The sequence below is a fragment of the Pelobates fuscus genome, chromosome 11 (assembly GCF_036172605.1).
Source record: "Pelobates fuscus isolate aPelFus1 chromosome 11, aPelFus1.pri, whole genome shotgun sequence".
Classification (NCBI taxonomy): Eukaryota; Metazoa; Chordata; class Amphibia; order Anura; family Pelobatidae; genus Pelobates; species Pelobates fuscus.
The window spans coordinates 114122458-114136560 of record NC_086327.1 but is presented as its reverse complement, the minus strand read 5'-3'; the positions used below and the strand labels follow the sequence as shown (position 1 = coordinate 114136560).

General features: G+C 37.5%; 1 protein-coding gene across 11 annotated transcripts in view; it reads right to left on the bottom strand.

Moving 5' to 3' along the window:
- AGRN (agrin) overlaps window positions 1-14103 on the bottom strand; it is a 379838-nt gene that overhangs the window by 14571 nt on the left and 351164 nt on the right. For 7 of the 11 annotated variants that reach the window (XM_063436017.1, XM_063436022.1, XM_063436018.1 and 4 more), the window contains 4 exons: window positions 11708-11819; window positions 7669-7785; window positions 6173-6362; window positions 5367-5454 (listed from right to left, as the gene is read on the bottom strand). In XM_063436017.1, coding sequence (XP_063292087.1) covers window positions 5367-5454; window positions 6173-6362; window positions 7669-7785; window positions 11708-11819 — 507 coding nt within the window. Of the gene's footprint in view, window positions 1-2968; window positions 2993-5366; window positions 5455-6172; window positions 6363-7668; window positions 7786-11707; window positions 11820-14103 lie in introns of all 11 variants that reach the window. The other 4 variants (XM_063436014.1, XM_063436016.1, XM_063436015.1 and 1 more) reach the window with 1 other exon arrangement.

The window sequence follows — 14103 nt, the reverse complement described above, 5'->3', positions numbered from 1 at the left end:
GCAGTTGAATAGTTCTCTTTTAGCTTTTAGACGCAATGTGATCAATTAATTCAAAATACAAAAGTCTAACCAATCTGCGCTGAAACAGGACCTACTGCTTAGAACTAACAAGGTAACTCTGCTTGTTAACGTAAACAGTGTTAGTGTTATAAAGGGGGTTTATTCATTGTGAATAGTAGCGTATTTAAGACCGAGAGGTAAAATGTAGGCTAAAATAGACAAGCCTGTATTTTTGAAAACTTTCCAACTCAACTTTTTAAGACTGAATTTTTGTAATCTGGTTTTCAATTCACCATAATTCACAGTTTATTGAATAAATGCTAAACTAAAAATGATATAGCCTCAGTGATGTAGTGGATATTTATAGCTAACGTAACATTAAGTTTTACTCTCCTTGATGAGTCTAAGTGGCAGTTCTATCATCGCAAACAGTTATTTTTATGGCAATCAAAAAATATTATTTTCATCTAACCTCGCTATGTGACCAGGGTCTGGATGGACCCTGCAGACTTGCAATCAAATTTTTAAATCCCACAGGGGGTTGAGAATTCAAAGTGAGGTTAAAGCGAGTTTCATATTTTTGACCTAAACAGCTGTATTGAAAATAAAGCTAACCAGGATTTTTTCCCAATTTGTATATTTTCACCTAGCAGTCAAAATTCACTGTGAATTCACGTTAAATTCCCCCCAAAATAAATATATATATACACCATACTTTTATTAGTTACTGTTTTTAAAAATGAGAAGGAAAGTTGTGTAGTTGAATACATAAATTGCAAGCGGCCAATCAGATTCACTGGGGAGCTGGTTATCTCCCAGTGTTCCTCAATACTGGAAGTAGAAATGTTTTTTTTCATAAATAAAGCCTTATCTGGGCTTCTTCTAAATCTTTTATTCCCTTTTTTTTATATATATAAAAACTCAACTGCTGAACAGATTTGAAATTTATGAGAAGACTTTGGCAGGTTTTGAAGTGTTGTAAAATGATAATAAAATTGTGATGACAGAGCTCCTATAAAGCGATATACCATAACTCACTCTTGTAGTTTTGTATCTTGTATGTGTAGGAACACGACTGTTAACTTATATATATATATATATATATATAAACCACGGTCTGTAGAAAGGATGTATAACAACAAACTGTGCATTCTGGGTAAATAATGCAAATGAGGGCTTCTGGGGACATCAAAATAAACCCACAAGGTCAACAAAAGTCAAATGATTAGTGGCAATATTTAAACATTAAACACACTTGAGTGTTATGTATATTTTAGATTACATTATTTAAAAAAAAAAAATTATTAGAGTTATTATTTGTTTGATATTAGTTTCTGTACATGTTCTGGCCTGCCCTAGTATCGTTGGAGTTACAGTTTCAGCAGCTGGCATTAATTCGGCCCTTTACTGATATGGTGGGACAAGGAGCAACAAATAAATAGCACAAGGACGTCAACCAAATAAGTCTGCTCCTGAGAGTATATTAAAAAAGCGATAAGGACGATCTGACGTGTTTTTTTTATATGGGCACTTCACAAAAGACAAGACTTTGACAAAGTGCCAATGTACAAAATGCTATCTCCCTTTTTTCTCTGGGACCTGCAACACTAATTCTATATAGGAAGAAGGAATTAAGTATTTTTTTTATATTCTCTAGGGTGATTGTGTTGGTATCCCTGCCTATCTATTTATTCCCTTATATATTAAGGAGGTGAACTCACACTGAGTCTCTCCAGAACAGTGATCACCTGGCTCTGTGAGGCAGCAGCAATTTTGACATTTTCACTTTGGTTTGGAGTGGACCTTACAGTAGGGTGTGATTTGTTTGATTATGGCAGGATAGGAACTGAGGAGGCGGACTTTTTCAGGATAATTCACTAAACACCGGACTTTGGCCAGATGGTCAAAATCTGGTGAAAATGGCAGAATTTATTCTCAAATTTAGTTAAAGCCAAATCCACTTTGGCCATCCCGACTGAGTCTGCAACAATTGCCCTGGATGCATTCAGTGTCTGGAGTTCATATAATATATATATTTATATAATGGGAGCGTGTTTACAGTTACTTGATCTGGTTTGTGAAAAAGTCTGTCTGTCTATCATTATCAAGTGCACACATAGTGAAGCACATCCGACATAGGTAAAAATACTTATAAAATAATCCTCAACCGTGAAGGCAATTACATGAAATCATTCGTAAATAGTCTACATGTAGTGACCTTTCTAACATCAGATCAATAGCCGGTTTGACCAAGTCCAGAAAGGGCCGGGGATAAAAGAGCAAACAGGCTGTATAAGAAACGTATTGTTTAGTAAATGTTTACGCTCAGGTTAAGGATTACATATCAAAATTAACATTTAACTCTGCTGTAAATGTGCATTAATTATTGTCTGACTGACAGATTTATTACAACTCTAATTATTTGCCAAGAGCGTTCCTGAAGCCAAAATACTTGTGACGGAAGATAATTTCATCTACAGAATCAACTCAATTTTTGGAAAAAGAATTAAAAACAAATAGTGGAAGTAACTCAACATTTGCCTATAAGAAGTGCTTCTATGGATTCAAAATAGCAGATACTGGCAAAATGAAATTGTAAAGATAACAGAAGTTTTGCGTTCTCTCTCCCTTTCATTCTTACTCAAAAAAAACAGATACATTCTGGGTTCGGTATCCAGACAGAGCTGAAGATACATTGTAGCATGTCAACATTACAATAAAAGATATTCGTAGCAAAAACAAACAAATAAAATAATTCCAATAACATTTTGGTCATAGGCCACTCGGAATGTGTTGTGAGTGTATGATGAATGCGTTGGGAACATGGACTAATGTTGGTCAGCTGGTGTGGAAAAGCTGGTTGCTACTACAAAAGTATATATACACATTAGACAGACCACGGAAGCACATTTGATGGGACACATACATGGAAGCGTGGATTGGTGACCATGTGTGAAGGTTTACTTACTCAGGTATCTCATTAGTCAGTTGGCTTGAAAACAAGGGAACAGCACAGACACATATAAGACAAGAGACAAAAGCTAACAGACATTGACATTTACTGGCACATTAAAGGGAAACTGGTGAGAATCCTGACCCGAAAACCCTGTTTTAAGGTATACATATAAATATACTTGTTTTATACTTATTTTAGTTTTGAACTGTCACGTGAGATTTTTGCATTTAACAGCTCTTTGTTTCTTATGTTGTACACTAATACTATGCTATACCTTACAGCAAGTGGATCTATTTATGCATATTTTTGTTTGGGTTTTTCATAGTAAAATGCTTGACTTAAGTCTATCAGCAAAAAAATATATACCGTATGTTTATTTGGGAAAGCAGGATATATAGCTCTGTGCTAGTCAATGGCTCCATGTCTTTTTGGCTAGGAGAGTGAGGGTGAATGTTGGCACCAAAGACGTTTGTAAACTGCAATTCCCATATTGTTCAACCAGCCTACTGTGGTGCCAAAGTTAGCCATTACTAAGCTATGGCAATATCAGCGGTACCAGTAGGCGCTTCTAGAGTAGTGCTTTCCAATCCTGTCCCCAATGCACAAACAACGTAAAGATTTTATCATTACCCCAATAGAAAAGCAATGAGGCATGCTTAAATTAAAGGGGCACTATAGTCACCAGAACCACTACAATTTAATGACGTTGTTCTTGTGTCTATAGCTTGCCCCTGCAGGCTTTTCAATGTAAAGGCTGCCTATTCAGAGAAAAGGCAGTGTTTACATTGCTGCCTAGTAACACCTCTAGTGACTGTCACTCAGACGGCCACAAGATGTGCTTCATATTTAAGTTCTACACAAAGCCGGTCTCAGCCAGGGAGATAGGGCGAGAAAAGGTAACTTAAAAACATTTTATCTCCAATGTGAGGGAGAGCCAGGGACCTAAACTGCTACTCCAGCATTAGAGTGCTGGGAATAGATGTTTGTATTCCTAACTCTAGTGTTTCTTTAAAGAATTTCTATCAAGGTTATTCACTAAAGTGAGAATTCAAAGTGAATTGAAAGTGAATTTCAAATTTAAGGTGAAAATAGCAAAATCTAAAGCATAGCGACAGTTAGATTTTTTACCTTGATTTTTAAACTGACCTTAAATTCTCAGTTTATTGAGACTGTATATGTCTAGGTTGGCAACCATATGTTCTAGAGCACAAACTGCTTTTACAATGAGCGAGAACTTCCAAGAGACTGGAGACTATGGGAGACCTTTTAAAAGAAATTCTAAATTTAAAGATTAAAAAAAAGTTCTAAACATGAAAAAACTCACAATAGCAAACCATTAAATGTTCCTGCTAGTTTATTTGGTCTCCGTGGCAATTGTTCAACTTTATAAATTCGCCTCCTTTTTGTTTTTCTAATTTCAGAAATATTAGAGGCAGCAAATCATGAATAGAAGAAAGAATGTTTGTTGGCTATAAGACCAGTTTCCCTTTTATAGTCCAGTTTGGTAGCACAGAACAAGACACACAATTCAGCAGACAGACCATGTTTCCTGTGTATGAACTGTGCACATGAGTAGAACACAAGTTATCATCCCAACATATTGAATATTTCATGTACTGTAATAACAAAGCATTTGATGGTAGTTTGGCAATTGATGCTTTGGAAGGAATTTCTGTTTTCTTAAAATGCAGTTTAACACAGTTGGAGTAAAGCTATACGATGTATGACATAAATGGACATTTTAACTTTGAACTCTTTTAATTTGGTAATGGTCATTGTTGATTTTTTTTAGACTGCCCCAACCAGGTTTAACAAGCTGCCACCCCTGCCCCCCCCCCCCTTTTATTTTTACACATCAAATATTGGTGATTGAAAATGGCTTCTTATGCTAATGAACTTCACTATAAAGCCTTTGAAAATAAGAAAAACAGCAATCTAATTCAGATATTGTAACATTTTTACATTTACTATTAGTACACCTATGTCTTGTTATTAATGATCTGAAAATGCCAGCAGAAAAGGGTACGGCAATGGGTTCCATCTAAGTCCTTTAGGACCAGTTAGAATCTACAGTCATAAAAACCTATTCTTTAAGGATAACATTCCAAAACGGAAACTTCCTATTAATTTAAGAACAGCAGGGTTACACGAGGTTGCCATGGTGATAGAAACGACACATTCCATACTGGCACGAGAGACTAGAGTGTGACAAGAGCAACATCTAACATTTAATCCTTAGGGGATTAAACACATCTTAATGTAGGTCAAACGTTTTCAGGAATGGTCAGTATCCCCCCAAACCATTATATGTTTCATACTCTAGGTATCAAATAAATAATAAGCCTTAAAACCATTACTGAGAGAGCTCTATGAAGAGACGGTTAATACTTGAACAAAGGGACGTGCTTACCTTTTGGTCACCGCGTTATGGTACTCCAGGTAGGTCTTCCCATCAAAAGATATGGCTTCAGACTCTCCGGCAGACTTCTCAATAGTCACTGAGAACAAAATCCCACAAGACAAGACTGATCAATACTTTCATTCTGCTTTGCAACGTGAGCTACATATAAATGACACATGTAACGAATGGAATACAAACTTTTTATTGCCACATACACCAAGGCAAGATTTACTCACAAACACCAAATTATAGTGAATTAAAAATGTAACTACAAAATATGGGGGGGGAAATAGACAATTTAGAAATATTCTTCTTCTCAGCTATAGTCCCAGCTGGTATATTTTACACTCAATATTACAATTGGTTTTTCAAGTAACTACAATTCACTATTTAGTGGCTAAACCTCTGTAAGAACAAAGTTTTAAATGATCATATTCTTTTGAGAGGATTCTAAGCGTTTTAATATATAAAGAGGAAAAATTGACATTACGAGATAACGTTTGGAAATCTTATGCCCATCTTAATTAGGACAGTGCTATATATCTGAGAAGTGTGCACATTTCTTTATAAATGACAGGTGGTGCACAGTACATATTTATACACAGTTATTCTTGCCATTTCCTTGATAGAGTTTCTAAAATGGACATGCTTACCAACTAAGGTTTTTCAATATTTGAGTTTAGCAATCTCCAACTTCCCCAGTCATATTAGATTTGCATCCATAAAAAATTACACATCAAGTAAATACAATGAAAAAAAAAACAAACAAAACAAAACATGCATTGTGTATATGAAGGAATGGTGTGAGTCCTTACCTTTTTCGCACTGTCCCCCTGAGAAGCCCCTCTGGCAGACACACTCATAGGTCTCCTTTTTGGGTACACAAAGGCCGCTGTTCTGGCAAGGGTTGGGCTTTTGGGTACAGGGATGGTTGGAGAAGGTGGAAATTTCAATGGCATTGAGGATATTGTCCTGCTTTAGTATTGGGAGTCCCTTAATATTTATCTAGAAAAAAATTAATAAATAATAAAAATAAGCATTTTTACTAAACATTTTACCAAGTTAAGTTGTGTTTTCAGGTTGTACTGCAAAGTCAGTGGTGTAAAAATCCAGCTTAGAAAGTTGTTTTGTGTTTATTAATTGAAAATTGTTCAGAAATGCTTTAGACTTGAGAAAGAGGGTTGTCATTACAAAATTCTGTTAGTCCAATAAAAAAGGTATTACAAGATACAAATTGCATCTGTTTAATTGAAACCTATATGTACATTTCCATTACATAAATCTGATTTTAAGAAAAAGTAAAAGGAACTTATAGTTTATATCCATCCTTTGGTAAGAGCAAGCCTTTGCTGAACAAACTTAAAGGGAATCTCCAGTGCCAGGAAAACAATCCGTTTTCCTGGCACTGGAGGGTCCCTCTCCCTCCCACCCCCAAATCCCCGGTTACTGAAGGGGTAAAAACCCCTTCAGTGACTTACCTGAGGCAGCGGCGATGTCCCTCGCCGCTGTCTCCGCCTCCGCGACGCTCCTCCTATCCATTGCGTCGGCCGGTGGGCGAGACTGATCTCGCCCACAGGCCGAGGGGACCTAATGCGCATGCGCGGCAATGCCGCGCATGCGCATTACGTCTCCCCATAGGAAAGCATTGAAAAATCATTTCAATGCTTTCCTATGGGGTTTTGAGCGACGCTGGAGGTCCTCACACAGCGTGAGGACGTCCAGCGACGCTCTAGCACAGGTTTCCTGTGCTAGAAACCAGGAAGTTCCCTCTAGTGGCTGTCTAATAGACAGCCACTAGAGGTGGAGTTAACCCTGCAATGTAAATATTGCAGATTATTGCAGGGTTAAGAGTAGTGGGAGATGGCACCCAGACCACTCCAATGAGCAGAAGTGGTCTGGGTGCCTAGAGTGTCCCTTTAAACTAGTTTCCCTATTCATATTATTTCCCCATGTTAAGATTTTCAAATAGAGTAAGCCTAGTTGATTATTGTAGAAATTAGGAAGTTCTTCATGGGCCAGACTGCCAAAAAAGACCTTTTAATTTGGGTATGGGAATGTTTTATCAAACTGCAGTATGCCACATGGTCAATGAGGGGTATCAGAGACAAAATCAAACTGGGTGTATCAAACGTAGAATGGAAAATTTGAAATAGGTGGATGCCTTCTTGTGCATCCCAAAAAACACATTTTAATGTTTAATGTGGTGTATATTGAGCTTGATAAACTTTGTTGGGGTTGTCTGTGTGTTTTTAGAGCACCAATGTAGAAATCCCCTGGGTAAATGCCAGCAGACTGCCCTGTCACCTCTTACCTTCTGTATGGCTCCTTCAAAACTAGTGGAAGCAGCAGAAGCTCGAGCCAGTTTGCTGAAGTCTGGTGCTCCACCAACGTAGAGAGACTCCTTCAGATTGAGAGCAGTATGCGGTGCCTTCGAGGCAAAAGAGGAAAAAAAGGGTCAAACACGTATCACACATTGGACATAGATGTTGGAAAATGTTAGAAACTACCTATAGAAAAAGACCTATTGCCGAGCTTCAAGCTTGTTAAATAAAATGGATTTTTGCACTTTTTAGAGTAAATAGGTATTTACAATATAATACATGTTTTTATTTGTAGTTCATGTGGTTCGTCACACTGCTCATGGTTTTTCGACAATGGTTTGTCTGTTCACTAATTCACTGGTAATTTATTTCACTACTTACTTAGATAACCACTGTGTGACAGCCATTATTCTATCATAGTCATGCTAGAATGCTCTCTTGTTTGTGCTGTTTTACACTATAAACTGCACACGAAGAGTTCAATGTATTTGTAATGTGCACCCGCAGAGTGTTAAATAGAAAGCAGAACCATGCGATGGTACAAGCCCGGCATACATATCCACTCGGAGGGACCTATACTAAGTTTGTCTTCTGTCTGTAATTCGTGATAAGCACATGGCGCCCTCTGGTGGATTCCAGTGAGAACAGTGTTATGGGAGACTCCTGATCATATGAAAGTCTAACTTAAAATAAGTTCCAAAATAAACTTATATGTTTTAAAACCCATTTGGAACCTCACACATGGAAACTACTGTACTAAACTCCATCTCTCCACAACTAAAAGCTATAGCATTTCCTTCAAAGAAATCTGGACTCAATACTTACTAAATTGCTTTTCTGGATTTCAACTTCAACATTTAAACCTTCAAAACTAAGGCCTCAATTTAATGACTTTGGACATGCTTTTTTAAATCTTTTAAACTTGTTTTCTAAAAGATCGTGATCCTTTAAAAAGCTTATCCAAAATAATTAAATCTAGGTCTAAATACCCATTTCAAGTCTTCTCTTTCAGCATCTGTCAAGTATCCAGCCAATCCACCTACCAACCCTCTTCTGGTAGGATGAACTTACAAAGCCACCACATTAAAGGATCACTATAGGGTCAGAGACACAAACATGCATTCCTGACCCTATAATAAAAACCCACCATTTAGGTGGCTTGCCCCTCCTTAGCCCCTGTCAAAATGTGGTGACATCATCAAAATTGCAGATTTTTAGCCAATTCAATGCTTTCCCATGGTGAAAGCATGGTGAAAGCACTGGATTGGCTAAAATCGGAACGGGGCAGGGCCAAACGCTGTTTTGGCCAATCAGGACCTCCTGATAGAGATGCATTGAATTAATGCATCTCAATGGGGAAAATTCAGTGTCTCCATGCAGAGCGTGGGGTCGCTGAATGGCAGGGCTGCTTACTGTGCAGCACTGAGCCAGGAAGCACCTCCAGTGGCTATCTAATGAGTGGCCACTTGGAGGTGTCCCTAGGGGCAATGTAAACACTACCTTTTCTCTGAAAAGACAGTGTTTACATGAAAATGCTTGAAGGAAGCTATTATACTCACCAGAACAACTATAGTGCCCCTTTAAGATAGTTTGGCAATACAATGAGCAACATATGATATTTTTTAAATAGAGCCAAAAATTCATTCTTTTATTTTCTTTATCTATTATACATTTTTTGAATTACTCTACCCCATTAAAGAGATTTAAAAAAAAAAACTACATTAATTACTACTTGATGCTGGCGAAGTTACAAAGATGGATGGCTTGAGATTATTGGAAATGTTAAAGTGGAAAAAAATGTTTAATCTTAACATGACAAATGTAAAAAAGAAAAAAAAGGAAGAAAAGTAAAACAAATAAGAAAATGGGAGCGGGAACAGATACCCAACGGAACATATTCTAATCTAGTACTGGTTTATTAAAAGGCTGGAATGGAAGGTTCGCATGGGATATGGGATGAAACAGATGTGCTTATCTTTACCTTACGGGATTTCTGAAATCCAGAGAGTGCAACAAGAGAAGAAGCAAAGAAAGAGAGAGGAAGGGAAGAGGAAAAATAAGTCATCAGTGGATTGTAAAAGCTTTGGCATGCAAGGGTGTCTGACATCATCCATCTAGAAATCATCGTTTTTAGAACGCTTTAGAAAAATACGCACTGAACATCAACAGTCCCAACAGAGTATAGTGCGGCAATTAACGCACCAGCCCATGATAGCCAGAGACAACTGCTTAACTCAAACACACAATGCATATTACTCTCTCTTAATTGTGTGGCTCATTGCCAGTCACTAGAAGCAATTCTGTTGTTTTTTTTTGTTTTGTTTTTTCCTGTCTGAAGAGATTTAAGTCAATTAAAACACTTAAAATAAATACATTTCGATGTCTTTTCTGGAAGTCGCTACTTTACTTCTCAGAATTTATTGGCACCTTTCAAAGACAAATCAAAGCGTACAGTGAAATCAGAATAAGTGACCAGGCTTCGCACTTTGTGATTAGAAATAAGAATCATGGAATACAAAGTATGTGGATTGATACAACGGGGATAAGTGAGATATGATTATTTAGGGAATAATTGTTCTCAAGGATCTTTTTTGGGATATTATCGGGCGTAAATTAATTGTTTTTGGGTCATAAAGTCACTTTTCGAATAGTTTGAAAACTCTCCTTCTATAAAGATAAACTAAACAAATAATGTTTGATGTCACAAAATAAAAAACAAAAATACAAAATAACGGGTTAGTTCAGTATCTTAACAGATCCACTGACTGGATAAATAGGATCTAGATTTGTATTAAAATAAACTGATGTAGGCTTATTCTATATCTTCGTCAATCATTGAGCTGTTGTTAAGAAAACATAAAAAATATTAAACAAATTTAGAGCTAATTGTCCACAAATAGAGTAGCTTAACCCCTTACGGACACATGACGTGTGACATGTCATGATTCCCTTTTATTCCAGAAGTTTGGTCCTTAAGGGGTTAAGACACTTTCATCTACATTTACATGTAATTCATACACTGTGGTGATAAAATACACAGAAGACAGATAGGGATAAGCAGTTGCAAATAATTATCCTATGCTGTATGTGCCGTGACCAATGGACTTTACATTTTTAAATGTGTACAGCCGTGCTGAGGAGCAGAAGATAATTAAAACAAAAAGGACAATAATAGTACTGTAGAGGAAATCTAAGTACAATAATCACTACAGTTATGTGTAATAGTGCATAGCATATCTGAGGTTAATTTCAAACAATTCATAAGAGGTTTGACCAAAATGGGCTCTTCTGGCACCAACGCCCCTGCTGTGGATAATGAGGTAACACATTCACATGCATTCAACCTGGAATGTCAATGTTATGCTACGAGCACTGGGAGTGTAGGTAGCATTGGTCCAGCTGCCAATCATTGATGTCCACTGTTGGATGGATAGCGCACAGGGGCCAGGCAATAGGTGCAGACACAGTCTTTTAAACCACATGAAAAAGGTTTAACACAAACAGGGGGAATGATGCAAGAAGACACTTTGCACCATCACTCCTTCAATAGGCTGTAGTGGTTATGGTGCAAACATAAATAAATTATACATTGCAACTATTTTGTCTAGAACAATGCTATTGTCCATAACGTGGTGCCATTTACTGTCCAATATCTTTTAAGATAAGGATTCAAGGAATTCCATTACAAGACCAGCAGACTTGACATTAGCTGGTATATTTATTTTCAAATAGCCAATTACACTTATTCAGCCTCCCACCCTCCTGCTCTTAGGATGCAGTACAAAATGGGGCAATTACAATCTCCTTCTGGCTTTATGACAGTCCTAAGGATTGTTAATAGTTAATAGGAAGAATGTTCATTGCTGCACAATTGAGAAAAAGCAGTTAAGTTACAAATTGTACACTATTTATTAGGCATTCCTTTGCTACTGTTACCAATCCACAAATAGCTGACATCTGTGTGATACAACGACAATATGATGAACAAATTCTAAGAAGATATCTTGGATGAATGTACTCAGATCTTACCGGTGACTCTCCAGTAACCTGTTCTTTGTTGTTGATTCGCATTAACCCTTTCCTCCTGGTTCGTTCCAGTGTGACACTGATCCAGGTATTAAGCTGAATTTTATCCTTGCTCCTTGAACAAAAAATAGTAATATAAACTCGTCAATTATGGAACAAAGTACAAACGTAAGCCAGTATACAATATGTTTATCTGTGCATTGGCCAAGTTAAAACCAGATTCTAAAAAATGCCACTGTAACATGGTGGGAAATGTGAATTATTTTCTAAGCACATTTATTTGTATTTTCATTAATCAAATGGAACATTGGCAAGACACAGTAGAATATAAAGGCTATCCTTAAAAAGAAACACAAACAAGAAAAAACAAACTAGCAACAGGGAAAGTATGCTGAATCCTGCTTTGGGGCATGATCTGCTGAATCCTGCTTTGGGGATGATACGCTGAGTCCTGCCTTAGTTAGGGGGTGGGGGGAGGGGGTGATCCAGTGAGTCTTGCTTTGGGGGATGATCTACTGAGACCTGCATGCTTTGAGGGGTGGTCTACTGAGTACTTATTTTTTCTGATTTTATATAGTAGACTTTACAGCCACGTTTTCCCAAGGCTTCCAACCTCTGTTGTTATTATTATTATCATTTATATAGCTCCAACAGATTCTATAGTGCTTTACAATATTATAAGAGGGGAGATTTAACTATAAATAGGACAATTACAAGAAGACTTACATGAACGACAGGTTAAAAGAGGGCCCTGCTCAAACCAGCTTACTGGCTATAGATGGTATTGTATTTCAGCCAGCAATATGTTACTTTACTTAGAGCGTCGCACTGTTTATGCTGATGTCACGTTTATGTTGTCCTAGGAGTATGCTTTTACACCTACCCTCCGCTTATCTGCCTATGTAGCGAGACTATTTTCCCGGGTTTGGGAAGCGTCTTTGATGCCGTAAAGCCATATGGAGAATGTGGTCAATTACAAAATAAAGAAAACATCATAAATAGTGATATCCCGAATGGCTCGCTGGCGAATAGTTCCTGGCGAACATAGCTTGTTCACGTTCGCCACGGACGGCGAACATATGCGATGTTCGGTCCGCCCCCTATTCGACATCATTGAGTAAACTTTGACCTCACAGTCAGCAGACACATTCCAGACAATCAGCAGCAGACCCTCCCTCCCAGACCCTCCCACCTCCTAGACAGCATACAATTTAGATTAATTCTGAAGCTGCATTTTTTTTTGTGTTATACATTATCCCCCATAGCCAGTAACCTGTGTTTATTATACATTATCCCCCGATAGCCAGTAACCTGTGTTTATTATACATTATCCCCCCATAGCGAGTAACCTGTGTTTATTATACATTATCCTCCCATAGCCAGTAACCTGTGTTTATTACACATTATACCCCCTATAACCAGTAACCTGTGCTTATTATACATTATTTCCCCCATAGCCTGTAACCTGTGTTTATTATACATTATCCCCCCACAACCAGTAATCTGTGTTAATTATACATTATCCCCCCACAACCAGTAACCTGTGTTTATTATACATTATCCCCCCCATAGCCAGTAACCTGTGTTTATTATACATTATCCTCCCCATAGCCAGTAACCTGTGTTTATTATACATTATCCCCCCATAGTCAGTAACCTGTGTTTATTATACATTATCCTCCCATAGCCAGTAACCTGTGTTTATTATACATTATCCCTCCCATAGCCAGTAACCTGTGTTTATTATACATTATCCCTCCCATATCCAGTAACCTGTGTTTATTATACATTATCCCCCCATAGCCAGTAAACTGTGTTTATTATACATTATCCCTCCCATAGCCAGTAACCTGTGTTTATTATACATTATCCTCCCATAGCCAGTAACCTGTGCTTATTATACATTATCCCCCATCGCCAGTAACCTGTGTTTATTATACATTATCCCTCCCATAGCCAGTAACCTGTGTTTATTATACATTATCCTCCCATAGCCAGTAACCTGTGTTTATTATACATTATCCTCCCATAGCCAGTAACCTGTGCTTATTATACATTATCCCCCCATCGCCAGTAACCTGTGTTTATTATACATTATCCCTCCCATAGCCAGTAACCTGTGTTTATTATACATTATCCCTCCCATAGCCAGTAACCTGTGTTTATTATACATTATCCCTCCCATAGCCAGTAACCCGTGTTTATTATACATTACCCCCCATAGCCAGTAACCTGTGTTTATTATACATTATCCCTCCCATAGCCAGTAACCCGTGTTTATTATACATTACCCCCCATAGCCAGTAACCTGTGTTTATTATACATTATCCCCCCCATAGCCAGTAACCTGTGTTTATTATACATTATCCCCCCATAGCCAGTAACCTGTGTTTATTATA